We start from the raw sequence: 27,797 nt of genomic DNA, 5'->3' as shown, positions 1-27,797 counted from the left end.
GGAGGGAGAGTTTACAAAGGCTCGTGGTAATAGGACTAAGGGCAATGGGTATGAATTGGAGAGGGGCAGATTTAGACTAAACATAAGGAGGAATTTCTACACCATGAGGGTGGTGAGGCCCTGGCCCAGGTTGCCCAGGGAAGCTGTGGCTGCCCCATCCCTGGAGGGGTTCCAGGCCAGGTTGGATGGGCCTTGGGCAGCCTGAGCCGGTGGGAGGTGTCCCTGCCCATGGCAGGGGGTTAGAACTGGGTGATCTTTGAGGTCCCTTTCAACCCAAACTATTCTATGATTCTTTGAAGGGTCTGGAGAACAAGTCCTGTGAGGAGCAGCCGAGGGAACTGGAGTTACTCAGCCTGGAAAAAAGGAGACTGAGGGGAGACATTATCACTCTCCACAACTGCCTGAAAGGAGGCTGTGCTGAGGTGGGTGTCGGCCTCTTCCCCCAAGTAACAAGTGACAGGACAAGAGGGAGTGGCCTCAGGTTGCACCAGGGGAGGTTTAGACTGGGTGTTGAATGCCTGGGACCACAATTCAGCGCTGGACTTGGCAGTGCTGCGTTTACAGTTGGACTCGATGATCTTAAATGTCTTTCCCAATCTAAACAATTCTGTGATTCTATTGAGGACAAGGAGCCCGGAGAGGCTAAAGGAAGGAAAACGCCACAGGAGGGATGCGCAAGGGTGCGGGGAGATTTGGAAGCACGAAGGGGCCGTCAGGGACTCGAACTCGCGTTCCCCCGTGCCTCGATACCCGGCAGGCGGGGTGCCCTGTAGCAGGACTACAACTCCCATCATGCTCAGCGGCGGCGCGCAGGCGTGGTGCAGACCCGATGCCTCGCGGCCGGACTACAACTCCCGTCATGCTCAGCGCCTGCGCAGTCGGGGCGCGGCGCTGCTGGGCGCGGCTGAGAGTGCTGGGTCGCTGCCGGAGTGAGTGAGGAGCGGTCGCGGGAACCGGGACCGGAGAGCGGCCCTCGGGCTGTGCGGGGCTGCCGGTGGGAGGACTAGGGAAGATATAGGAGAGCGGGCGCAGCCCTGTGTGTCGTGCCATAACGCGGCGGGAGGAGGAGGAGGAAGGAAGAAGGGGCCGGGCCGGGCGGCTCGGGGGCCCCGACCTCTTGGCCGGCTTTCCGAGCTCCTCAGTGCCGGGCTGAGCCGTGTTTGCCTTGGGAAGCGGCTCCCCAGAGCGGGGCCGCCCAGGTAAAGGGGGGTCGTGGCCCCGGAGAGCCGGGGGGGCGTTTGCTGGCAGCGGGGCAGGGGGGCGGCTGGGTTTTCAGGCAGCATCAGGCTTTGCCGTGGCGTCTGGGATTTGGAACTTTAAAAACGCTTCCTGTAGATCCGCTTAGCGTAGCTCTTGCAGCTCGCTGGGTGTGTTTTCTACAGCTTACGAAGCCTACACCCTGCTGACAGTCGGGGTGGGCAGAGCTCGTTCCCGGTGCAGCCGGGGCTGGCGGTCCCTGCTGGGCTGGCCGGTACCGGGCCCCGCTGCCGGGCCCTCCCGGCGGGAGCGGGTTTCGGATTTCCGCCTTTCCTGCGAATGTTATGCCTAAACCCTCAGTAGAAACCTCTGAAAGCTTATCTGCTTGCTGCTTTGCAGACAGGGGCAAGTTGGGTTCAAATTAAGTGCTGTTCAAGAGAGGTTACTGTATGCTTTAAATTTCCTGCGATATATTGAATGTATTCTTAAGATTAATGTTTTGCTGCTGTGTAAAGTGTACAGAGCTTGAAAGACAGCCTGTGATGTAGGGGAGAACCTGAAATGGGCTCGTACTCAGAAGTTTTCCCTAAGTAATGGAATGGGAATAAAGTGAATTTCTTCAGCTGTCCCCTTCTGGGCTTGTAAGTTTTGCCACTTTTCTGTAATGGCTACAAATATCTGAATGTTTCTATAACTGTTCAGATAGCTTGCATCTGATGTTTCTTTTTTGACTGAAAGCCTGTAGGAGGAGATACTGTTTATCAGTGTCCATGGGAAGTACATCTCTGTTGAAGAAAATCCAGGTGTTGTGTGAAAAAAGAAATGCCAAAACATCAATCATCCTGCCTGGTCAGTAACTCCCAATGCAGTGGTGCTGCCCTGTGTGTTGGGAAGAGGGAATGGACAGCTGGAGTGGTGATTTTCGCCAGAGGAGCTTCTCAGGGCAGCCAATACCCATGATACTTGTGATTTTTAGCTTGTCCCAGTCTTGTATTTATTTGGGATCATAACACCGTCCCTGCAGCTGGTTTGATGAGTGTGCCTAAAAGTGATGTTGAGATGGGTGCTGAAATCCCACCTCCTGCGCTGCTCCTGTGCCCTGTTCACCTTGCCGAATCTTTCACTTTGGGGCTCCTGCCTCAGTTGCCTCTGCAATTGCCTGTTGTGGATGGATATGTCCATGCAGCCCGGCAGCGGGTGACTGATTTTTCAAGAACAGGCACACAGGAGTAAGTTTTTATGGGACAATACCAGCTTGGCAGCTTAGCCATCACTCAGAGCACCCTGCCTGCAAAATAGCCACGTTCTAGTTCTGTGTATGTCCGTAAATAGGACATATAAAAAGCAGAGTGGGCTTTACCTGGTTCCAGGTGCCCTCTGACACAGAGGAGGAGCCGGCAGGAACTGGAAATGTGGGTGTTTTCTGATTTCCTTCATCATGAAAGAACCTTATATGGTCCATACGTTTACTCTGCAGTAGCTGTCTGTCCTACTCCACTCCCCAGGTTACTGTATGGACAAAAGTGAAGTTGGGGAAGCTCCACTTGCCATCAGTAAAACTTAATGAATTGTTTCCTTGAACAGAATGAACCCTTGGGATTGTTTTTATAAGAAGATAGCCCAGAATGGCTTTTCCTTACTTCCTGAAGACTTCCTTACTTCCTGAAGACTTTCGTACTTCCTGAAAAACACCATTTACCCTGACAAAAAGCATAGGCAAAGATGAGCTGCCACCTGCTGGCTCTGTAAAGCTTTGGGCTAGGGAATGCCTGCTGCTTCCCTGGACAGGAGAACCTGCTGGGTATACCCTACCTCAGGCAGGAAATTCGGAGGGCTCGGGTGGCCCTTGAGAGTTTTCTGCTAAAGAAAGCAGCATTGAGCTGTTCAGCAGAGCTGTTATGTGAGGCGTTATGAAACCATCCTAAGATACCTGCTGGGATTAGGGTAATATTTATATTTGCTCATTTCCCCCCTAGCTTTGGTAAATAAGGATAGCTCTTTCAAGTGCACCACATAAACAGTTCTGTATAATCTTGCATAGTGGAATATAGAATTGTTTCCATTGTAGGGGGTCCCTGGGGAAACGCTCAGATTAGGCTCCCCCAAGCAGCTGGGATGGTCTGGGGCTCTGCCTGGTGCAGGAGTGTTGACAGCCCTGTGGAACCCCTGCTCTGGACCCCCTCCTACTCTGGGCTGGGCTCACCCAGAGGTTGAGTGGAAGGAGGCTCCAAAGGAACAAATGAGATTAAAGTGAACTCTGCAAACGTGCTGGCCAAAACCGGCTTGGTTTGTTTTTCATGATGTCACTTCTATTTTAAAATCCAAGTTATGGAAACCATTTACAGTGGACTTCAACAAGACTGTAGTTTCCTGTGGGCAAGATATTTCTAAAGAGTTCCTGCTCCTAAGGCCCCAAGAAATTGTGTTCTTAAGTGTAATAGAAATTTTTGAAAGAAATTTGGAAGGTAGAAGACTGTTAGAATATTTGATTTTTAAAAATACGCTTGCAGAGAGGAGAAAACAAAAATATTTTAATTTGTAGATAAGAGGTGTGTGAAAGTTGCTTGGTAGTGTTTCAGGGGATGATTCAGGCAATTATAAAATGGCAGAAGTAGAGTTACTGCTGTCTCCTAATTTCTGTAGTTGTTCATTGACTTCTCAGTTGAAGGAATAATGGCAAGATATTTTTCTCTGTGATGTCCAGCAGACTATTTTAATTTCTGATTTTTCTTGTCTTCTGCTTAACAGAGAATTGAATTTTGATCAATTTGAAATGATAGTTCTATTTCCATTTCCCCAAATGTTTCTCATGCGACTATGAAGTTGCTAGATTGAAGAACTTACTTTGCCTCATAGTTATATACCTGAAAAAAAGAATGCTATCCCCTTTGAATTTTAATTTAGCTTTACCATGAAAACATTACATAAGGAAGATACTAAGAAGGAAACTAGCTCTGCTCATCAAAAAAAGTGCAAAGTTATTTGCAAAGCCAAAATTGATGGTTACAGTTTTGCCTACAATTTTGCAGAAAGATGTGCCACAAATATTTGCAGTCTTAATAACTGCTCCTTCTAAAAATGTGTAATTTGTTACGCACGTATCTTTCTCGGTTCTGCCCTCCTAAATGAGTGATGGAAAGCAAACAGAGTACCAAGTGTGTATAAGGGGTTTGTTTGATTAGATTAGGGCTTTAGCTGGCCTTCATGCCCTTTTTAGGCAATAAAAATTCCTGACACCATGTTTTAAAACCTGATTTTTAGCATGTTATATGTGAGTGTTGTATATGCTGTGGTTTCTTCAGTAGGGAGTGTTTCTGGAAGTTGTTAGCAAGCAATCTCTATGTAGTACAAACATGCTAACCAGTGCTACCATTGTAACTTTTTAAAGGTGTCTCAAGTTAAGTCTCTTTTATATTTTAAGTAATACTTTTGATTGATAGGGATTAGAAAATGTGCCCAAAACTCTTCAAATTTAAATTTGTAAGGCTTTCTGTGATTTTTCTCTGCTGAAGTGAAGACTCATTTACAGAAATAGTGGAGGTTTTTGCTCTGCTGCTTTATTTTTCAGTTTTGTGTGTGTGTGAACGCTATAGCTTAGGATTTAAAATGACTGCTTTGATCATATTATAAAAGCAAGTGAGGCTAAGGGCTATGAACTCAACATTAATTAATGTATTATAAAGGATGAGTAGTTTTCCAGTGTAAAGCATACCAATGCAGTAAATAAAAGGTAATTAATTCTGGGTGACAGCAGTTTACAGCGATTCCATGAAGAGGAAATGTCACTTAGATGAGTGTAATGTGTGGCTAGGCAGCTCTGCTCTCTGTCAGAGTAAGGGGAGCACTATTGTACAGTATGCTAACTATTCTGCTCCTTATAATTACCTGCTAAATCTACACCGTTTAGTATTTGAATGCAAATGGACATGCAGAAATGTGGGATTTAGCAGTGTGTTGATGTGGAATTCAGAAGGTGCAGCCTAGTCACAAACAATGCTGTGTAATTGGCTGCAGGAAATGTTTTTCTCCTATGATAGCATGTAATGTCTTAAATTATAAGGAAGGGGAAAACATTAAGTCTCTAGGAATGAGGTTTGCATGGAGGTTGTGAGGCATCTGCTGCAGCTATCAGCTAATTGTCCTTCAGCTGTTGTGCACCTGGAGAAACAAATACCAGGAGACTATGACAACTGTAGGAGATGGTGCGCTAGACAGTAGAGCCACTCCTTTGGTTACTTTTGGAACATGGCTTTGAAAAATTTAGGTATGCTACCCTCTGCATTTTCTGCACCCACTAAATCTGATGTTCTCAGCTCCGTGGCCTCTTGCAAAGGTCTTCCAGCATGATGGGTTACAGTTCATAGGAAGCCAGACACCCATCTTTTGACATAATTTACCGTGAAATTAAGAATTCCCCTTGGATTTTATGTTCGAGAGAACTTTACTTGAGTTGGCACTATATCCTAGCGATTTCAACTGTGGTTTACAAGTAAGCTCTGGTGTTTAGATCGGTGATTTTTTTTTTTTTTTAAAAGCAAACATCCTGAAAATAGTTGTAAATGTATTTCCTCATTCGGGTGTAGATATTGATAGGAACTGAAAATCTGCCATTCTTTCAAAGGCAATTATTAAAACTGCATTTACTTTACAAGGTAAACTTGGCTGAATTGTGTGAATGAGCCTTTATGTGCTCGTGTCTGTCTGTTCAGTGTCTCTGAATTAAAATATCGCCATATGTAACCGTGATATCCAGGGAGACCTTTCTTGATGTAAACAACTGAGGTGAAGGAAATCTGTAAGCAAGTTTCCATGGTGTAGTGTGCGTATATGGCCCTTCTTTTCCTGTTACTTAAGAGGCAATAACTTTAAATTGGTCTGTGTTTTAGGTACGACATAACTATGTTTCAAGTAATGCAGTTAGTATAACTAGTGTGAGCATCTGAACTGCAGTGTGGCTGTTAGAGAACAAATAACATTTGTTGTATGTCTGATCTCTGTGTTGAGTATTTCTACAGATCAGAGGAAGGGGTTAGGGAGGCAAATGAGCCTGAAAGTCTGCGTCTAGCTTCTGCTCCCCAAATAAGTTACAGACACTCTTGCTCACTTGCAGAAAGTCATTCAAGTTGCATTTTGTGTCTATGTGCTCAACCTTATGCAAGAATTTGACTGAACAAAAGAATACTAGAACTCTACAGAAAATTGCGAGAAACTGACTTGTCTGCTTCCACACTGTACTGATGAACTGTTTTCCTCTAAGCTGTATGCTCAAAAATTGTGACTGTTAGGAAAAAGGTTCCCTGAGTTCTCTTTGTCCGAGATAAGTAGTACGTAGACTGTACATCTTTTGAAGGACACCAGTTTTCTCTGAGTATAGTATTTCATGATCAGTTGTGCAGTCTGTTCTCTATTTTAAATTTTTTTTTGGGGGGGAGTGGGATTGACTGGAGTGCTGCTACTTAGGAGCTGTATTCCCGAAGCCTTCCATCAAAGTATTCTAATTTTCTTCAGACAGAGCAGAATGTTACTTCAATGCTAGTGCTGTAATAGTGGAAGTAAACTTCCTTTGTTCCCTTGGTAGGTAATACGCAGGGATATGAGTCAGTAATAACCAATTAACTTGTTTGTAGTGACGTTCTGCTTTACTGATCTCAGACAGCAGTAGCAATAATAAACATAAAGCATCTTAACTCTTCTTTTGACTGCAATGTCTGTGAAAACTGATGGTGTGAATTTGACTTACCAATTATATCTAATATTTATATCTCCTCCATCCCACCCCGCAGCCTGCCCTACTCTGTAGGTGTTATGGCTTTGAGTTCTCATCAAGAAAAATAAGTACTGGCATACTTCTGGAAGAAAAATATATCGCTAATTGATGATTGAAAAGGGCACAGCAGATGGGTTTCTTATCAGTGAAGAAGGAAGGTGTAGATGGCTTCCAGGCACTTGTTGCCTGTCATGGAATAACAGATAGATATGAATGCTGAAAAGCCTTCCTTTCTGAGGTGTGTTTGGAATTTGAAGATGCTTTGTAGTTGGCATATTTACCCTATCTATGATTATTTCTTTCCAACTTTTTTTTATAGATCTGGTGAAGAGTAAGACTTGGTTTTTGCTGTGTTTGAGCAACTTGCTACTGCCCAAGTCATGACACTCCCATTTCGAAAGGACTTAGACAAGTACAAAGATCTTGATGAAGATGAAATTCTTGGCAAACTTTCAGAAGAAGAACTGAAACAACTGGAAACTGTTTTGGATGACCTTGACCCTGAAGTAGGTATCAGCCAAGAGAAGTTTTATTTTTTCATTTGTTCAGAAACTTGTCTGAAATAAATTGGGACACTTTTTTTTCCACTTGAATGTACTTTTGAACAGAGCTTTTCCCTAGTCAGTTAATGATATTTACAGATACATATGTGTACATAATGTTCCAACTGTTTATTTCCTGTTTGCAACGTGAATGAAACTGCAGTAGAGGAAAATGGAAGAAGGGATTATCAGGAGGACCTTTCTGGCATTTATTTATAAATAAAAATCAGTCTTAATCATGTTCTTGAAAAGTTTATTTAGAAAGGTCTGTTTAGCTTTCCTGTTGCCGGTATTATCTGGTAAACAGCCTTTTTGCACCCATTTTTCTTTTATTCCTTTTCTGTTGGAGTTTGATGGGTGAGGAAGGATGCCAACCTCTTCTAAAGATTCCTGGTCCTGTGTCTGGTAGCCTATATCTATTCCTGTCCTTATGCTAACTTTGCAAAGAGGAAACAAATAATTACTTGGCTTCTGAAAAACTATGTCAGCATGGGGTATTGAATAAGGAATATTTTAGCTTTCTCTTATAAAGATCTGACTTGTCCTCTACTGATATTATGTTACAGTCCAAGACCTGTGTTTTCATCTCCCAATTCTCTGTTCTTGATTTAACAGGGCAAGGATTAAGTTTAATCTTGATGTTCAGGCATCTCTTAAGAACATTATGATCACCTGTTTTGTTGCACTGCAAGATATTATTGGTATTTTAATTGGCTTTGGCTTTATAGACATTTTAACAGAGGAGAACTGGCAAAAGTGATTAGTTGTCTTTTGGGATAGTCTGAATTTCTATTTGTTCTATTCTTTCCATATTAATATCTTCCATTTTTTTCTGAGTTATGGGGGTTTGTTTTTGGTTTTTTTCTTTAGCTGAAGTATGTTGATGATAGCAAAAAAAAAAACCACCCCACTTTGAGCCAGGAGAAAAGCAGCCATGCTGTGTTAAATTTCAGATGGTAATATAGGCAGTTGTCTTAAAGACACATGTATGTAAGTGATGGAGGAAGAAGTTGTCTTGCTGTATGTCTAAATTGTAAATGTCTTTTACTTGCTACTACTCATTTCAATAGTGTTCATTCTAGAAGAGAATTGCAAAGTAACTGACAAGTTTAGTGCTGGGAGCTATTGTTCTTAAAGAATTGGTTCGATGCTATTCAGAGTGCAGCGTGCTCTATTTTTAATTATATTCTTGGTATCTAAAGAATAGATTACTTTGCGTCCTTCCCTGCTCCCCCCCGAAAAGGAAGTTGGCAAGGGATCAAAGAGTGCCAAAAGAACGATGATATATTAGGTTTTAACCTTGGGGAGAGGGAGTAGGAAGAGGCAAATGAAACTGAACAGGTGCTCACTCAGACTTGAAGCTGTACTTGTTTATTCCATTTTGTTTTGCAGAATGCCCTTCTGCCTGCAGGCTTCCGACAGAAAGACCAGACTACTAAAAAGGCTTCAGGTCCTTTCGACAGGGAAAGACTCCTTGCATATTTGGAGAAGCAGGCTCTTGAGCACAAAGACAGGGAAGACTATGTGCCTTTTACAAGAGAAAAGAAAGGTAACACCGCCCTTTCCAGTGGAAGTGGTTATGAAATCTCTGAAGTGGACTAGCCAGAAGTACTGCGAGTTAAAGTTATTGAAGCTCTAAAGCTTTTTAACTTGCAGTGTTTCCAAATGAGTGCTACTGTGCAGAGGCAGGATGCTTCCTGTTCAAGCATTTTGTGGTGCTAGGGCTGGTGTGCTGTTTACACGTAGCACAGGAAGGAAATAAGACTCAAAGATTTCATCAAAGATTGCGAAGATCTGATGGAGATGTTATCCTCAAAGTAAGAGCTAATTTGTGTCAGTAATAACAAATGCTGTTGTTGTGCCTCTGGCATATGCCTTGTGGTGCTGAGTACAGACAGTGACATTTGTAATACTACACTGAATTTTAAAAAAATAGCAGTGGAATGATGCCCTAGTAGATAATTGGTCATATTCAAAGATGTCATAGGCTAACAAGGTGAGGTCAGTAGTGTATACAATCCTGTTGTCTTTCTAGTATCCTTACTGGGAGGTTTAATAGTTAACGTTGCAAGAAGCTTTAAAATCTGGCAGTGATTTGTGTTGTGAAAACCATGAAAACATTGATGCAATGAGTGAATACGTTATTAAAGCCTGGAGTTTTAAACTTTTGGTTTGGATCTAGTCTTCTTGTTGAATTGATGGGCAGCGTTTTCTTTTTCAGGAGAAGATTTAAGAAGAATATGCGTTGTAAATATTCTAAGAATAGATTAATTTTTTTCTCCCACAAAACAAGAGTTCCAAAATTTGTTGTGCCTTACTGTGCGCTATTGGTAGGAACAGAATCTTGCAGTACTGTCCTCTGTGTGTGTGCTTAAGAGGTGGCTTTTAGCTGTTTTCACAGTGTTTGTACACTGTTTGTGAATCCTAGCTTGCCTGAGCCTTCCCCAGCAGTAGGGTAGATATGCTGCAGTCAAGCTTCAGTAAATTGTTTGATATGTTGTATTCCAACTGCCCAAGATGAATAGGCTCCGCTTTTAGAGGTTTAAACCTTTCTACTTAATTCTCTGATATGAATCATTGCTTATTTCAGACTTGAATCTTCATTCATCTACTGAATTTGTATATGTGATTTTGCTGGTGGTGTACATTCAGTGAAAATTTTGTTGTGGGTATCTGCATTTTCTCTGCCTGTACCAGATGTCTGTTACTTGACAATGTTGATATCTTTCTTTCCCTCAAAGGAGTAGAGAGCTTGTGATGTTATAATGTGCTGTACAGCATATGTTGCACTGCTTTCTTAATGCACTATTTTTGCCGTGTTTGTGTAGTTTAACACCACTTCTGCTGAGAGATAACTGTGGCACTCCTTTTCTGACAGGAGAATGATATTTTGCTGACTGAGTCTGTAAGAGTAACCAAGTTAAGAATAATGCAACGCATTGTACGTAGAAGGCAGTCAAAGCACCTGTAGCAGCAGTACTCTTATAGTACCTCTGCTGCTGGCAAGTACCTGTTGATTCTGTGTTTGGCTGTGCAGTGTGTTGCTGCTTCCTCCCCTGCTCTGCGAGTTGCCTGACATATTTGCTAGTGTGTGTTGGACACAGCCTAATGGTTTACTGTCATTGAGTTTAAGTATGTTTGGAACTCGTAGCTGGTTTGGGGAAACCTTTGCAGCCTGACTAGCTTGTACACTGCTCCTTCAGGACATGAGGCTGGGCATGGAGGGTTTGGTCTAGTTAGTACTTCTTTTTCTGCTGAGTACTAGTTCTTCATTCAGATGAGTGGTTCTTTAAAGTCAGCGTATACGTGCACACAGCAAAACTATTTTTTGAGTAGATAAAATCTGTGAGAATCATGCAGAAAAACAGAAGGGTCCAGCTGTAATGCAGATCCTGGTTAAGAAAGATCAAATGTCATTTCCTTTATGTAATTAAGTATTGCTAAATAACAGTCTGTCTGGATGTTGCAATATGTCATACCAATTTAGTTAGTAAAATTTACCCTATCTCTTAAAAACCACGTTGCTATTTAATAACTCTTTCTAGTATTTATTTCAGTACCACAGAGGAAGAGAAAATAATATAAAAAATTAAATGTAGCTTACTTTCATCAAAACTAAAATGTTGAAACAAATGTTCAGTATGGAACTTCCTGCCCTGTTAAATGGACAGAAGGAGGCAAGAAGACTAAGCCCATTTTGTTGTAGGTGAGGTATTACCTTTTCCCCTCACAATAATGTTGTGATTCAGCTTTGGTTTGCTGCCACGTTTGTGGCCATTTTGCACAAAAATGGCAAACCTATATAACAATCTTTCAAATCAAGAAATCACGATCCTTATCTAGATATAAAACTTGGAAAGGGAGTGGAGAGCAAAACTTAGTACTTGTGTGGGATATTTTATTATCTAAAGGGGGCTTTTATCTTAATGTGCTTTTTGTTTTAATATTAAAAACACAAATGACTAAGCTAGCTTATATTTTTTTTCTCTTTGTCTGGACAACTGTATTATGGAGAAAATAACTGTGAAACAGGGGCAGGTGAAAATCTTGCTTGATTATCCTGTTAATTCAGAAGAAAATTGGTAATCGTAACGATTGGATGTGGAGGTTTTGGGGGGCAAGAGGCAAATGGGAATTGGCAGCTATTTTCTTGGTGTCATTTTTGTGGGTCAGGCTTTACTAGAATATTTTTGTGTTCCTCACTGCTCTCATTGCTCCAGCTTGGTCTAATTACTCATTTTATAGAGTAAAAAGTGGAAAAATCTCTCTCTTTCCTTTTCTTATTTAGTAGAACTGATGTCCTGTGTAGCAATTTGGCCTGCAGGTTTATCAAAGAAGCTTACCCTGGGTTAATTTTCCATATCCTGGCTTGCTACTCATTCTGATAACATTGCTTCCCTACTACAGTGTAAAGGAATATCCACTCTTCCAGTTGTCCTAAATACTCTGTATTGGGGTAACATTATTAAAACCATGTTGCATCTCTTTCAGTGATAGATAATGTGATTTTGCCAAATCTTTGAAAACTTTTTTTGCTACGTGCTATGAAATGTGGAAGATCTGAAATCACCTGAAGTATTCTGATGTAGGGAGATGGATGGTGCTAGAGAAATGTGAAGCTTAGCAGTCCCTAAAATGTTTTCTAATTTGCACTTTTCTAGTGCCTGATCTTGTTTCTAAAAGCATTGTTAAAAACATACTTTGTTTCTAAACACGATTTAATGACTTAAGTTACATTCTGTTCCAATTAAATGTTGAACCATACAGTAAACCATTGTTCAAGAGAGTCATGAGAGCAATGTGGTAATAGTTTCAACAAAACCAGCTCTGTCTCAATCTCTGTACCTAAGTATGTCATAAAGATTTTACAAAGCATATGGCACGGAGAGGGCTCTCATCTAAATGGGGCAGCAAAGCTTCAGTGCTGGAGTATGTTGCCCTCAAGTGTGTTCCATGCATCTGACCAACGCTTCTCATTTCTCTTGAAACAGCGAAAGACAAGAATTGTTGCACCTGAGATAAAAACACATCTAATATCAATAATGTACTTTGTGCGGTACAGTAGAAGGTATTAGCAAATTAATATGTAAACTAAGGTTTGCATTTCTAGCCTTTGCACTCTCCTAATCCTAGCTTTCGCATCCAGCTCTCCCTCTGCAGTGCTGCTGGGTATGTTTGTTCTGTGTAGATTTGCATTTCAGTAACTTCTGCTTTAGTGTTGAGTTTCTGTGTTGGTTTTTTTGGGTGTTTTTTCCCACTGCTCTGTCACACAGAAAATATTGGTGACTGAAACTGTAGTCATCTGCTAGAGCTCTTTTGGTGGTGCTCTGCTCAGTTGTTGCTCTAGATCACCATTTGCTTCTGTTGCAGTGGGATTTGGGATGCTGTGTTCTGTGTTAACCTTTACACCACTGGTCTTTAAAGGAAGTGTGGTACATAATTTAAAATGGAGATAATATCCTGTAGGAGCTTCAGAGAAACATCTGGTCAAATTGACACTCTATACACAAGACTGCTAGAGCAAAATAGCCTGTGATACACTAGCCTTAATGTAAAACAGTTTTCTAACTCACTGCTGTGCTCTGTAATGGGCTAATGATTAACAGTACCGTTTCTACAGTAAGACATTGAGGGAAGTCACTTGTAAGTTGAATTAAAAAAATTAATATTAAATTGTGCTTACAAGAGAATTGATGAACCCAGGTTTATCACAAGGTAAGAACCTAGTGACTGGTGAATTGCATATAAATGTATGGATTGATGAAGCTTTAAGGAACATAAGCCATAAGGAATATACCAGGTGTTGCTTACTTTTCTTCATGAAGTCACTGATGAGACAAGCTTGTATCTGATTGTCATTAGATGACACTTGATTCCTTTCCTGCAAACAGAGTACTGCAAAGTGGAATTTAAACTTTCTTCTGATCTGGAAGTCATGGCTGCTTGCTGCCTATTAGCACAGGAATAGGACTGTGGGATATGTGAGAACAGTACCAGCAATATGCAGTGTGTGGCCACGCTGAACAGACCTAATTTCCGTGAGCTTGTCAGTCCCACTTTAGGTACTGTGAGTCTGCATATGAAATGTCTAGAGTGCTTCAACAGACATGTCCAATGTTCCTGCCTTTTGAGCAGTGCAATTGTGTAGAACTTGGAACTGAAAGTTCGTTCTGTAGCAAGGAAAGCCTGTGAATGAATCCTGGGATGTACATCACTTAAAGTTAGCTAAAGGCATAGAAGACTAGAATATATAATTATTACAGAAATTACATGAACATCTCTGAAATTTGCCTCTGCATGTCATGCTTAATCTTTGCAGTATCCTTGTTGGCAGCAGAGGAGGATGTCATGTTCTTTCATGTTGATCAAATCTTTGCTATTTGGAAACGTTCCATTTGAGGGCTGCGAAAACTGTTCCTCTTATGGGCTGTACAGATGTGTAGTCTTTCTGCAAAAAAAAGAAAAGAAAAAAGCTCACATTGGTAAGGAGGGAAGGGAATTGCTAAATTGTCTTGGCAGCAGGCCTTGAGTTTTCCTGAGAGACGATCATTTTCCCAAGAGACGTTGTCCGCTTACTTCAAAAAGGATAAGTTTGTAACTGGAAGAGAGAAGTGGAGAAGAGAAGAACTTGCTTTCGTATATGCATCGTGACCTCTGAACTCTGGGCTAGGATGAGGTGAGGCCAATGAATGAGAGATTCTAAACACAAGGGTGTGACCTCCTTTATAAAAACATTTGCTCCTGGCCCAGTTCATATGACTGGAGTTGGCTGCAATGAACATTTCTGGAGGGGAGCAGCTTTTAACATTTTTGCTTTAATAAAAACTGAATATACTCTTTTTATGTTATCCTAAGTCAGACATGTATGGATAAATTTAGTTTTACTTGTAGGAAGCAAATGTTTAGAACCAGAAGTTCATAAGCTATGAATTTAAGAATTAATTAAAGTAACATCAGGAAAAATAGTTCATTTTTGTGGGTGCTGTGCAAAAAAACAGACAGGAGGCAGATGTGGTTTGAAATACATTTTTACAGAGTTGCTTTTAATTGAGACCAATTTCCTCCTACTTGCTGCCCACTGCACTGATGCTGCAAATAGGATGACGTGAACAAAGGCTCAGGTGCTCAAATTGCACTTTCCTTCTCCTCTCCTTTCTTGTACTCTGAAATCCTTACTTTTTTTACTAGCCTATCTCACTGAGGGAAAACAATGCAAACATAACTAATTAAAGGCTTTAGATCAATGTGTGCTGTTCAGCATGTTCCATGGGTTAATGAAAACCTCATCAAACGTTCTCATGTCTCTTTTGAAAATTACAGTTAAGCTGCAACTTAATGTCTCACCAGTAGGTGATGCTGGTAAAATCAAATGGGAGTAGAAGTGTACTGTATCGATTGCATCAAAATAATCTTAAATATTTACTACCCAAGCTTGCAATTTAAATTCTGTATCATCACAAACATGCACTGTTCCTCAAACCTGAGGTGTAGGTGGCAACACATGTCAGCTGCTTTTCAGTTTGTAGTCAGTACACTTATGTAAGGAGATTTATTTTTTGCATCTCAATATGGATAATGACCATTTACACAGCTTTCCAAAGAGATAGCAACCCAGGAACAAAAATTCTGTGTTGCTAGCCACAGATCTTGGTCATCTGACTGTGTTGTCAGAGAAAATCCTGATACACTTCTTTGTAATCTGTACTAGTGGTAATGCAGTAAGTTCCTTTAAAAAGAAAACAAACCACAGCCTATTGTTATCTAGGATGGGAATTTGGAGAGAAAGAGGAGAGATGGATGGATTTTGTTATGCCCATCCATGCCTGCTGTGGGGCACAAGAGCTGACTTCGGGCATTGCTTCCCACAAGTGGTAGAACCAAAATCCCACTTCGTTGGAATTTCCCAGAAGTAAAACTGAAACATCCCTATAATGCTGCTTGTTGCTGGAAGGTATTTAAAAATGCTAAACTTAGTCTTAGTCCAAACATGTAACAAGATATGCTTGAGGAAAAATTCTTAGTCTCTGCCCAGCTGGTCCAGTTCTGGCACGTGGTGGGTTGTCATCATGTACTTGAGATGAGTTAGTATGATTTGTGTAAATGGTTCTTAGCTATGAATATGGAAGAGGGTGGGTTCCTGAATTAGCACTGCGTCTTCATAGGAGGATTATCAACCCCACTTCCCTACCCTGGGAAATAATTAAAGGAAGTTGAAACCCTTTTCTCACAGCTCTGTCTGCTTGGAGCTCAGGCAACTGGGAAAGTTACTTTGAATGACTGTTAAGATTGGATTTTAAGTTTTCTAGTTGTGAATTACTTCTATCAAATGCATGAGTATTGTTCTCTTTTGTTTACCATATTAATTTGTCCTGAACCTAAGCACCTCTCCTGGGTTCTTCCCTAGTGGTAGACATCTTTGTTCTGAAAGGCTGATTATAAATCATTAAAATTGGAGTTGTTTTCAGAGTAACTGTTAGAATAGCTTTCTCATATTCTAATTTGTTACCATAATTTGTCACCATAATTTGTCAGCTGAAGATATGTGCTGAGATGCTAACCACACAGACCTCTAATTATAGTGCATGTCTCTTGAAATAACTTTTTCCGTTACCTCTCTCTAATGACTAAGAAGTTGGTGCAGAATGTGGTATTACTACTGCTCGTTATCCTATTGAATCTTCTGTGACCTTTCTAAGTATCTTTTTAGAAAAGTGTCTTTGGCAGAGAAATTTCTTTTCTTGTTTTATGCTGTTCACAAAGCATGGTTTTCTGAAGCAGCTCAGGCATCCACTCTTGTACTTCAAAACTGAGTTAACATCTGAAATCAGAAATAGCATGCATGCTGTAAAACTGCAGTGGATATTCAGGTCCATGATTTCATGATTATTTGATGTTCTATTTCTGACACGTTCAGATTACAATTCTGCCTGGGTCCCTTCCTCTCTTGAGAGGATATCAGTCATGGTTCTTCAGCAATACTAAGTTTTCCTTACAGGCACTTTTTCTAGGCTGTTTAAAATGTATAATACAGGCTTATGTTTTGCTTTCTAATACTTAGGAGAAACAAATAAGATTGGAGGCATGATACAGACTCCTGAAAACCTGCAATAAGTAATGTTACATTCCTGCTTATGCTCTTTCCTCATCTCTGACTTTCAAGAACAAACAGAAGAAGCTTAATTCATTTATATTATCCTTGGTGCTCTTCTCAGGATTTACTAAATGTAATAGTTATTCCTTAAGTACAGAAAAGTTTTAAGATAAGTAACTATAATACAAAGTAACATCAGACTTTTAATTGTCTTTTCTCCAGGAAAGATATTTATCCCCAAGCAGAAGCCTGTACAGTCTTACACAGAAGAAAAATTCTCTCTGGATCCAGAACTAGAGGAAGCCTTGACCAGTGCCACAGACACAGAATTAGGTGACCTTGCAGGTTAGTTTTTTTGAAGTATGAATGAGCTGATGCCTATTTAGATGAAAAAGATCTATAATTAATGTGGTAGTGTATTTATTATCCAGTACGTGACTATACGAAACTGTGGTTGTGACAGAAACTAGAACGTGTTGTAGGCCAATTTGCTTGTGACCTATCAGCTTGGTTGATGTGTTGTAGTTTATGGGAGGGTAGATTACTTTGACCTGTATAAGATTTTCAAACACAAACCCCTTAAGTTCATTCTTTAGCTGTTTTTTGTTGTGCATACTCTGCTTTTTCTTGCATGTAAGAATGTGTTGCTAAGTGCCTATATTCCTAAATCTTCGGTCAAGAATTCTGTGACTGAACTTTGACCTCACCAAGTTCAAGCATCAAATCTTTCTAAGATGTGAAAACCAACTATAAGTCTACAATCAATTTTTTTCCTACTTTTCTTTAAATTATTGATAGAGAGAATATCACACTGGTAACTGGGTGTTTTACAAACATTAGTTGTTATCTAGAAGAACTCTGCATCTCAGCAGGAAGAGTAATTTCTTTTTCTTTTTTTCCTTTTACAGCCATACTGGGAATGTCCAACTTGATAACAAATAATCAGTTCTGTGATGTAGTAGGAAGCAGTAATGGGATTGACAAAGACAGTTTCTCAAGTAAGTATGTATGCAAGTGCTCGATAAATGTGTTCTTTATTCTGCGCAGTTGCTATAGCATTAACTATTTTCTATTCCACTAACATTCTTTATAGACTATTCAGTCTTGAATTGGTAATGTGCTCTTCTGCAGCTCTGCTAGCTGAGTGCTGGCAAGGGTGGACTTAAAATATATCTATCCACACTAAAATATATTCTGCAGTTAATGCAGTTTTGGGGAAATAAAAGTAGGCATAAACATACATTTGTGTGTTGGCTTTTGTGTTTGTAATTCAACTCAGTTTTTGAAAAAAAAACTGATATGCAAGAAAAGCAGCAAGGCTGTGAGGGCCTTTGGAAAAGAATTGAACTTGATGAAAATATGGTCGGGAGAGGGTAGTATTCTTTTTGGGGTGGGAGAGAGATGTAGGCCTGATGATCTTTAAATACAGTAAGTATTTAGTATGTGAATAATTTATTCACAGTGAATGTATGTGACCTGTTTGATTACAATTAAATGCCTTTTCAGATATAGTAAAAGGTGAAAAAATGTTGCCTGTTTTTGATGAACCTCCAAATCCCACAAATGTTGAGGAGACACTGCAAAGGATTAAAGATAATGATCCCCGTCTTGTTGAAGTTAACCTAAATAACATTAAGGTAATCACCTGAAAGCCTGCAGTAAATATGCTGCTTTTTCTCAGTAGAAGACATTGAGCTGTAAAACTACAAGAGAGCAGGATAGGCTTATTTTAAGTACAGCAGCCTTTCTGGTAAGTGTTGCAGTATGTGTAATCTGAGAAACCTGGAGCTAAACCGATAAGCCATCTTGGTTTCTTTAGCCAAATGTGCATTTAAAAAGTCTTTGATTTTCTTACTGCCAGCCTAGATTTCTGTTGCTGCCAAGTTGGCGACAGTTCCAGGAGATCACCATTGTGCAGTTCACTAATACTTCGAATGCTTTGTCCTCAATGAAGCAGTGTGTTCTCAGTTACTGCTATTGCAAACAAAACCTGACATCCTTCTGATTCTTGTACAAAGGAGCTGTTGGCAACTACGGCAGTTTCTGCTTATAAGCGTTACAGTTGTGTTTTTAAACATGACTAAAACTTTCATTTGTGTGAAAGAAAACAGAACTATGGCATTCCTGACTTACAGCGCAGGCAGCAGTGAACGGCTGCTAGCTGCAACCTTGCTAGCAGTCTAAGCTGTTTGTTACCCTTACTAAAGGAAGAAAATAAATTACGTGGCTTAAGAATACTGTACAGTAGAGAAATAGTAGCCAAAGTAAATGCTTGGAAAGGCAACAGAATAAGGCTTCTGATATAGTAAACTGAGAAATTTGCTAGCTTAATTATCTAAAATGATTTCATTTAAGCTTGGTTGCTACTGCACTGTAAAAATTATCGAACTATTAATTGGCAAATTCTAGAATTATTATTAGTAGAACACAGAGAATTAAATGCTAGTGGTTCCACAGTTGAAAGCTCTAAATCTCTTTATATTTGCAAAAGGTTAATTTGAGGCTGATAGTTAGCTGGATGTTGAGTTCATGTAAATTTTGCTTAGTAACAGTTCAAGTCATCTAACTATTTTTTAACACTTCTGTTGTGACAGTGGCATCAATGTGATAAAGATGACTTTGTGTTATACTGTTGGTGATTCGAATAGCTTTTGCATCTTACATATAGTTTTGCTGCACATGTAGGCCTTTACTTTGAGACTGCTGGAGATCAGTGATAGCTAATATTTTAGTATGATAATGGAAGAAGTTGGTGGGGAGGGAATAAACTTATGTATATCTCAAGAGACTGAAATGCTATTTTTAATTTAAGAACATACCAATTCCAACGCTGAAGGAATTTGCAAAAGCATTAGAAACCAACACGCATGTAAAGAATTTTAGCCTTGCAGCCACCCGCAGCAATGATCCCGTCGCTATTGTAAGTACTCTTGCTAACAAGCTTAAGTGGGGTGCAGGGGAAGTTAGGATGGAAAGACAATGGTAAGGGATTCAATTTAATCCTGTTGAAATATATAGGGATGAAAATTATCAAATTCCATCTGCTGTAAAGTATGTTTTCAATAACAAACCTTTGTTGTATCAAAGTTGGTAAATTACTAGTTGACTAATATGCAGCAATGGATCTGACGTATGAGTGAGAATTTTTTTTTCTAGTCCCTTCACCCTGATTTTTCATTTTGCTAACCTCCTTCCTGTTTTTCTTTTTTTCCTAATTGTTTAGTTCCCGATGCTCATTCCATGAGCCAATGCTATTTGCAAAATTAACTTTAAGAAGCATATTTGAGGACTGAAAAAGCTCATAATCTTTTTCAACTAATTGGAGTTTTAGTTGAAGAAATTTGTAAAATACCTGTTTCTCTGGTGTCCCTGCTACCATAGATAGGCTTGAAGCATTGACATATGAAGTATAATATTAGTCAAGGTATTTAGTTTGACACAGTTGAAACTTAACTTATGTATTATTAGCTCCTGTTTTTCCTACAATGAATCAAACATGGTGACTTATTTATTTGCAAATAAAGAAGTAAGAGAACAGCATTAGCTATTTTGCCAGGACAATCCTTTGCCTTTATTTTAATTTCAAATTAGACAGAAAACCAGTTTGAAAGACTCCATTAAATGAACAAATGAACATGGGAAAGCTTTGTTTAGAGTCAATTCAAAAGTTTCTTTTCACTAAAACTGAAAACCTTTTTAATAAACTGTAAAGGTTTGTGGGTTTGTTGCATTTTTTTACTTTGTGACAAACACTGAAGGCTATTTTATTTATCATATTAAACCTCAGCAGTTACCTAGATCTTTGTTTTCTTATTTTAACAGAAGTAAGATTAGGTATGTGCCATTTCCATAAAAACGGGTTTGGTTACATGCTGGTACTGTGCTTAGAGCTTTGAATTTTACCTCTGCATACCAAATCTGTAACACAAGCATTTTGAAAGTCAAATCTCCTGTTTACAAATTAACCATATCTAATTCTCCTTTCAGTTGACTAACACCCTTTCTTTGGCTTTTACTCAGCAGCTTTGCATTACTCATTGTATGCTGTGAGGGCTTACAAAGTGGAACTGGTCCAACATGGTAATTTTGGACAATTTGTATTCTGTGTAGCTTTTTACTTTGTAACAAGAGGCCTTTCCTTGACTAAACTCTACTCAAAAAAGGGATGCAGATAATGCCTAGATGAAGACTCACTTCAAATGAGAAATGAGAACTTGCGAAGTTGCAACACACACCCATCGACTTGTTGTTCCTCTTTAACTAGTTAGTGGAAATGGTTATCACTGTGTCCTGTGTTGTAGTGTGGCAAAACTCAAAAGTTCAATGATGCTTTCTTGCATTCAAAGGCTCTTGCAGAGATGCTGAGAGTAAACACAAAATTGAAAAGTTTAAACATAGAATCAAACTTCATCACTGGAGTTGGAATTTTGGCACTGGTCGATGCACTGAAAGACAATGAAACACTGACAGAGATAAAAATTGACAATCAGGTAAGCGAGGCAGTAGTAATATCATAATTAAAATCAGTCCATCCTAGTTGACTGAATATTTTTAGAAGGCAGCTTGTGATAAACTTCCCAAAATATTTTGCTTTTAAATACATTAACTCCATAAATGATTGTCCTTAAGACTCTAAGAAGCATCCAGTTGATTCCTGGTCACTTCTGTGCTTGCTTATGTTTTAAAGTGCACAAACATATTTTATGAACTTCTGCCTTTGAGATTAATCAAAAGGAAATTAAGTGTTTGCTTATTGATTGATACAGTAAAGTGATCTCTTTTAGGGTGCGTACACATTAAGTTCTGTTGCCTTTGTATACCTCTTATTTTAACAGAGGCAGCAGCTGGGCACAGTTGCAGAAGTAGAAATTGCCAAGATGCTTGAAGAAAACACCATGATCCTCAAATTTGGATACCATTTCACACAACAGGGACCTCGAGCCAGGGCAGCTGCAGCTATTACAAAAAATAATGATTTGGGTAAGACCTGTCAGTAGAGAGTGACTCCAAAAGGAATGTGTGCGTAAAGGTGTCTTTTTTCTGCTTTTCTGTTGACATAACTGGGATATCAAAATATGAGTAATCGGCTTCAAATTTCTCCTCTGCTTTACTCCTAGTCTTCTGATGCTGCTTGATGTTCTCCTTTTATTCTGTTACAGTGTGTTCAGGTGTACGTGTTCAGGATTTTTAGCATAGTCTAGAACAATAACATTCAAATTCCATGTGAGTTGTGGCAAAGGAAGAGGAAATAATGGTTTTGACTGATTAGTTTTATTCAGACAAGGTTCATGGTTTCTTTAAAAGCAGTGTTTGAAATAAATAGTGCTGGATGCCTCTTTAGTGTCAGTGCACCCAGTCTCTTTGGATTTCTCTTGCAAGGAAACTGAATGTACTGTCATGTGCAGAGACTGGGACTGGGTCATCTCTTCCCTTATCGTTTTGTTCACGCACAGATATCTTCCCTACCTCCCTTAAAGGCAGCTGGTAGCAGTAGTGTCTTCATTTGCTGCAGTAAGTTTTGTTGGAGCTTATCTGCTAGAATCCTAACTAAATGGACCAGCAGGAAATTAGTTAATAGCATAGCATGTGAACGGAAATTGTTTCTATAGTAATGTCAAATACTTGAAGCTCTCAAATACAATAAGATAATTCTCATCAGCGTGAAAATGAACCAGGCAGTCTAGAAGTAGTTCAGAAATACATTGGATGGAATTCAGTTAAAAGATCTGCTTCTCTGAGTAAAGTTTAATGTGGAAGAAAACAGTTCTGGACAAGATGGAGGAGGAGTAACAGAATTGAGCATAGAGAGAGAAGAAAGGCACTCAGACAGTGCATAACTGTCAAAATAGATTCTAAACCAGTTATTTTTATATTTTTGTCATAATGCTTCAGGTGTCTTTCTACTCTTTTAAGATTTCTCTTTTCACTGGTTCTTATTTTAGTGTTTGACTGTTGGAAATCTGTTTCTATTGACATCTTGCCTCTTTTTCTTTGCTTTCTTAGTCTGGAGTATGCAAGTAAAAGTTTCCGCAAATACTTTTTCATCTCTTCAGCCCTGAAGCTACAGAGACAGGTTATCCTGAATACCCAGTTGGGCTTTGAGTACTGAAAACTGACATGTTCGAAGTCTCTCATTTCTGTCTTTGTACGTTTCTTCCAAAAAAGTAGCTTAGATCTTCTTTTTCCCTTGTTTACACTGCTTTATACTACTCCCTTTTTCTTTGCCTGCAACTGTGTTCATGTTGCTTTTAACTGCATGATTGGAGCAGTCTAAGGTTGGAAACTCTTCCATCTGTTCTTGCGATTTGAGGAAAGCAGGTATGCATAACTTCTGTGACTGATGGAAACAATTCTGATTCAAATGGACATAAGTCTATGGGTTACTCTCAAAGTCAGCAATACGTTGGCTTCGTAAAGAGTATATAGATGTACTTGCTTCACTTTTCTAAACAAAGTGGAGATGCCCTATGTAGTTTCCAAGACCTTTAGCTTCATTTGTTGTGTTGGCACAGAAAAGGAAAACACCATTTAATAAGGGAAAAAAGAAAATATAAATTAAAAATACTACAAATATTGAGCAAAGCTCCAGTCATTCAGTCAGTCTTGCATATTCTTAAGTCTAAACAGCATGTGAGTGAATTTTATTCACCAATTTTTGTTGCTCTTTCATTTTCTGATAAATTAATATTTTTATTACTAAATGGAATGTTTTAAGCTATTGAACATAACATCAAATCTTTTGCAAAGTGTATAAATCATATTAAGTATACCGTGGAACTCATGTACTGCTTCTTTTGAAGCTGTGTACTCTTAATTCTCCACCACTAGAAAACTGCAATGTGAAAAGAATGTAATCTAAGTCTGTTTACCAAACATAAAATGATTAATGTTCCCAGCAAGTCTCTCCTCAGAAGTATATGAAGCTCTTCACGAATTACATAATAAGCACTCCTAAAGCATAAGCTTAAAATCATGGATAATATTAAGTGTTAAATACCGTAAGTTGTAATATGTGAAACTTAGTGGCAAAGTAGGGAAGGACTAGTATGGTTCCTTTAACTGTTGATGTTGTAGAAATACAAACAGTAGTTACAATGATAAAATAGTGAAACATGTTTTTTTGTCTCTTACAGTTCGCAAGAGAAGGGTTGAAGGAGACAACTAATAAGTCTTGTTGTTGTCAAAACTGCGTGGAGATTTCAAGAGTCAAGGCATGCTCCTCACCATGGGCTTTGACCATCTTGAACTACAGTTACCTGGGTTAGAAGGGAAAAGACTGGAAACTCCATTCCATTTAAAGTAAAGCTTTATTAATAATCTGCTGGTATGCGTCACATTTTTCAGATTGAGGCACAGAAACCGCACCAGTGTCTGTACTACGTTTTTTGATTGTTTTTTTAAGAACATTTTTGTATTTCGAGACTTTGGCTGTGCTTTCTACTAAAATTATAATTGCCAATTAATGGTATACTTGTCTGTAATCAAAGAATGGGACATTCAAGATTACTGGGCAGATAATAACGCAATTGAAATGCTTGTTAGAAAATCTGGGGGTGCTTATTTACGTGAAGGGGTGTGTATAATCTTGAAAACAATGCATTAGTGATAAGGGATTCTTCACACAACAGTGGGACTCATTGTGTAGAGCAGTTCAACCCTGTTCATATGCACTGAAAAGAAATCTTTCACAGCTATCTGATTTGTAATTCTTTTTTATTTTTGATTCATTCTTGATACTGTGATTATCTAAGCTTAAAGACATCCCTTTAAACCAAACAAAAATAAATTGGCTAACGATGTCTTCCAAGCAATTTGAGGGACTAATAAAAGAGTGGAAATCAAAAGAAAAAGCAGGAGGCTTGCAAAATGACAGTGTTTCCATTACACCTAAGTCCTTAATATGCGTTTCAAAATGTTCAATAACTGTATCTAAACTGGATTTAGATACTGATAAACACTGATTTTGTGTGCTCATCATCATTATTTAGTTTATATTGGCTTCTTTAAGTAACTTTATCTGCATTCTTAAGTATGAGTTTCTCTAGAAGTAGTAGACATGCATTTGTTAAATTCTGAATGATTCTGTACAGAAGAATCACAGAATAGTTTGGGTTGGAAGGGACCTTAAAGATCATCTAGTTCCAACCCCCCTGCCATGGGCAGGATCAATCCTACTGGATCAGGCTGCCCAAGACCCATCCAAACTGGTCTTGAACACCTCCAGGGATGAGGCAGCCACAACTTCCCTGGGCAACCTGTTGCAGTGCCTCAGCACCCTCATTGTGAAGAAATTCCTTCATGAAGAAGCAGCCTTAACTGTAAAACCACTGTCCTAAGTTGCTGGCAAATGGAAAAAATCCTTTGTTTCAAGCTGTTGCATTGAGCTATTAGTACTTCATATATATCTTTAGTTTTTTAATAAAGCAATGAAGTAACATTTTTAAGAAAGGATTTTTCTATGCTACTTATGTATTGATGCTGAAACACTACATAAGACAAGTAGAAATTAACCAATATGCGGTGTCAAATCACTATGGCATAGTAATTATTAAAGTATTTCAAGTCTATATCTAAGCAAACTAATAAGGCAATAAGAATTACTTCAACTTCTGTACGTAATCACAGTAGGCTTAATTGAAATAATATGAAAATTTAGAGGCTTTTTGGTGTAGGTCTGTTTGGACTGTACCATACTGGTTTGGTCAATGAGATCATAAACTCACAAAAATGTTCTGAAGAACTGCTCAGTTATATTTATAGCAACAGAGAATTCAACTGACAATTGTTTTCATCAGGGGACCGTTATATGGTGAGCATTTTATGCATAGAAAACATATTGGACTGAGATTTTTACATCAGGTTGTACATACTATAAAAATGAGAGTGACTCTGACACTGTGCCCATGTTGTTCTTTGCTGCAAATCGTGTTTTGGATCTTCAAAGACAGACTGTATTCTGGACTTTAAATTCTATTGCAACTGTACAGAGTGTATTAAACTATAGTGCCTTCAAAGAGGATGTACATAACTTGTGGAAGAACATTTATTTTCCTGTTTCAAAATCAGCCTTTTATTATAATTACAAATAAATATGTGCTCTGAAAAGAAAGTTGGAATTAGTTCTGTTAAAACTGAAGACTATATATGCTATAGCTTCAGAACAACTCGAAGTAATCAGACTAGTTAAAAAAGCGCTTCTTTTGGGTTTGGCTTCTGTTAATTTTCAATAACTTTTTCATTTTGAAATTGAAGTTCTGAGATAACGTGTGAGTTAAGTGACTTTTTACAGACAGTGCTGTAAACACAGCCAAAGCACATCACGTGCCGAGTTGCCTAAAGCCGTTCTTTACTTTGTATTTGCTAGGCACCATAATCATTTTGTGTCAAAAAAAGCTGTAATGCCTTCCTTCATTTGTTGAAGGGCTGCATGTTCATGTGTTGTGATTCTATGATGACTTATTTTATCATTATTTAACAAGATTAGGCAGTTATCTCCTACTTGAAGACGGAAGAGAGAAATGAAAGTCTGGATTATGGAAATGATAGCCCAAATCCCTTCATTACTTTATTAAATAAAATCAAGCTGCTTAATGGTTTATATTCCAATCAAAGGTGGGGCTTTTAAGATGCAACTCTTGGGTGTCCTGTCACAGATGATGATAATAGTGAACCCTGATAGTTTGTTTAGCTCTGTAGAGAGCAGCTAAGTATCTGACTGCTTGTTGGCACTCTCAGAACAGGTGTCTGACAGGCTAGGCATAGAAAACAGGTACTTTTCAACCAGGAAGGTTTGGTTGGTCCTACAAATTGTTGCAAGGCAATTGTCATGGTGCATGGAACAGCTGCAACAATCTCCTTTGTGCCTAGGATGTGTATCCTTTTTGGAATAAATGAAGGAATTCAGTCTGTAGCCAGTCTCAACAAGGAAAGTGAACATTCTGATGTAATGCTATCAACTGTAGTGAGATCTTGTGTACGACTTCATTATTTTTGAGTGCAAAAGTCGTATTACTTTGATAACCAGCTACCATAAAATCGAAGTCTTTTTTTCCGAAAGAGGTGATACTTTTTTTCTTCCTGATAATTTTTCAGGCTTAATGCGGAAGTCAAACGACCAAATATGTTGATTCTACTAGTTCCAAGCTAAGGATGGAAACATAGCCTATATTCCAAAGCAATTATCTGTTTACTGTTATGTTTTAAAGAAATAGCCTGCTTCTCTCTACAGCTTGAGTAATACTGTTTGTAAGCTACAAACGAGCAAGTGTTCAATTTAAATTTCCATTGAGGAAACATGCATTGAGTGTTTTAGCATATCAGCACTGTATGCTGTCAGATTGTAAACCAGTAAAAGTTTTGAATTATTAAAGTACTGTATTCTTTTGTTGTGGGCTTGTGTGTGGTTTTTGTGTGTGTGTGTGTGTGATGTGGTGTGGCTTTGCTTTAGTTTTGTGTTTAAATAGTACTGTGACTTGCTTAAAGTCAACATACTCGTTTATGTCAAGCTGTTCTTTTTCTTCTCCAGTAGGCGAGTGGCTGAAGGGTTCTTCTGGAAGTAAAGGGCTACCGCTGTGGAACATGATTTTCACACGGCTGGCAGCTAAGAGCCCACAGGAGGAGTGACAGCATATTTGCTGTCATGCCTGCTCAATCCGTACGAGCAAGTGAAGAAGGAATGGGGTGGGTTGTTAGGTGGCTTTGGGCAGCATTATTTCAGGCACATTTGCCATTGTAAAGGCAACGTACATTTTTTAGACACAAGGGATAAGATTTCACCTCTCTCAGCTGACTGTGCCGTGCCTCACGTGTAGAAACAGGAATGGGTTTAGCTTACACGCCTTAAACATCAGTGGTGGAGAAAGAGTGGGAGTTTAGAGGGAGCCTTTGAATGGAGCTGTGCTGTGTGGTGGTGGGTGGCACCACCCATGGCTCCTGGTTTCAGTTCTGCCCGGCCATGCCCGATGCTTCTGCGTGCTGCCTGTGTGCAGCAGTGTCTGCAACCGCCTGCGCTGTTGCCTGCAGCATCACTCTCCATTAATGGTTCTGCTGCCCCCACCACGGCCCCGATACCGAGACAAAACCTGGTTGCAGAATATATTTCCCACTTATGTGCATATGTATAAATTTTTCAGGAAGTCTTGTGCCCCTGTACTCAGCACCTCAAATATTGTGTTCAGGTTTTGGCCCCTCACTAAAAGAA

The 27,797-nt window shown here is 39.3% G+C and overlaps 1 protein-coding gene across 5 annotated transcripts; it reads left to right on the top strand.

Moving 5' to 3' along the window:
* The first annotated feature begins 862 nt into the window (after positions 1–862).
* LOC104055240 (tropomodulin-3) lies at positions 863–26,028 on the top strand. Of its 5 annotated transcripts, none has more exons than XR_008451882.1 (11): positions 863–929; positions 7,284–7,470; positions 8,899–9,055; positions 16,820–16,942; positions 17,506–17,595; positions 18,104–18,234; positions 19,410–19,517; positions 20,944–21,087; positions 21,433–21,577; positions 22,601–22,742; positions 23,731–26,028. XR_008451882.1 is itself a non-coding variant. In XM_009556346.2 (10 exons), exons 2-10 carry the CDS (start codon positions 7,345–7,347, stop codon positions 23,760–23,762), a joined length of 1,056 nt encoding a protein of 351 aa, XP_009554641.1. In that variant the 5' UTR covers positions 1,013–1,199; positions 7,284–7,344; the 3' UTR covers positions 23,763–26,028. The 5 variants fall into 5 exon arrangements, 1 of the variants encoding a protein (XP_009554641.1); XR_008451881.1 differs by lacking the exon at positions 863–929 and adding an exon at positions 1,011–1,199; XR_008451884.1 differs by lacking the exon at positions 863–929 and adding an exon at positions 1,637–1,838.
* The last annotated feature ends 1,769 nt before the right edge of the window (positions 26,029–27,797 follow it).

The sequence above is a fragment of the Cuculus canorus genome, chromosome 12 (genome assembly GCF_017976375.1).
Source record: "Cuculus canorus isolate bCucCan1 chromosome 12, bCucCan1.pri, whole genome shotgun sequence".
NCBI classification, from domain to species: Eukaryota; Metazoa; Chordata; class Aves; order Cuculiformes; family Cuculidae; genus Cuculus; species Cuculus canorus.
This window is presented reverse-complemented; position numbering and strand designations above follow the sequence as displayed.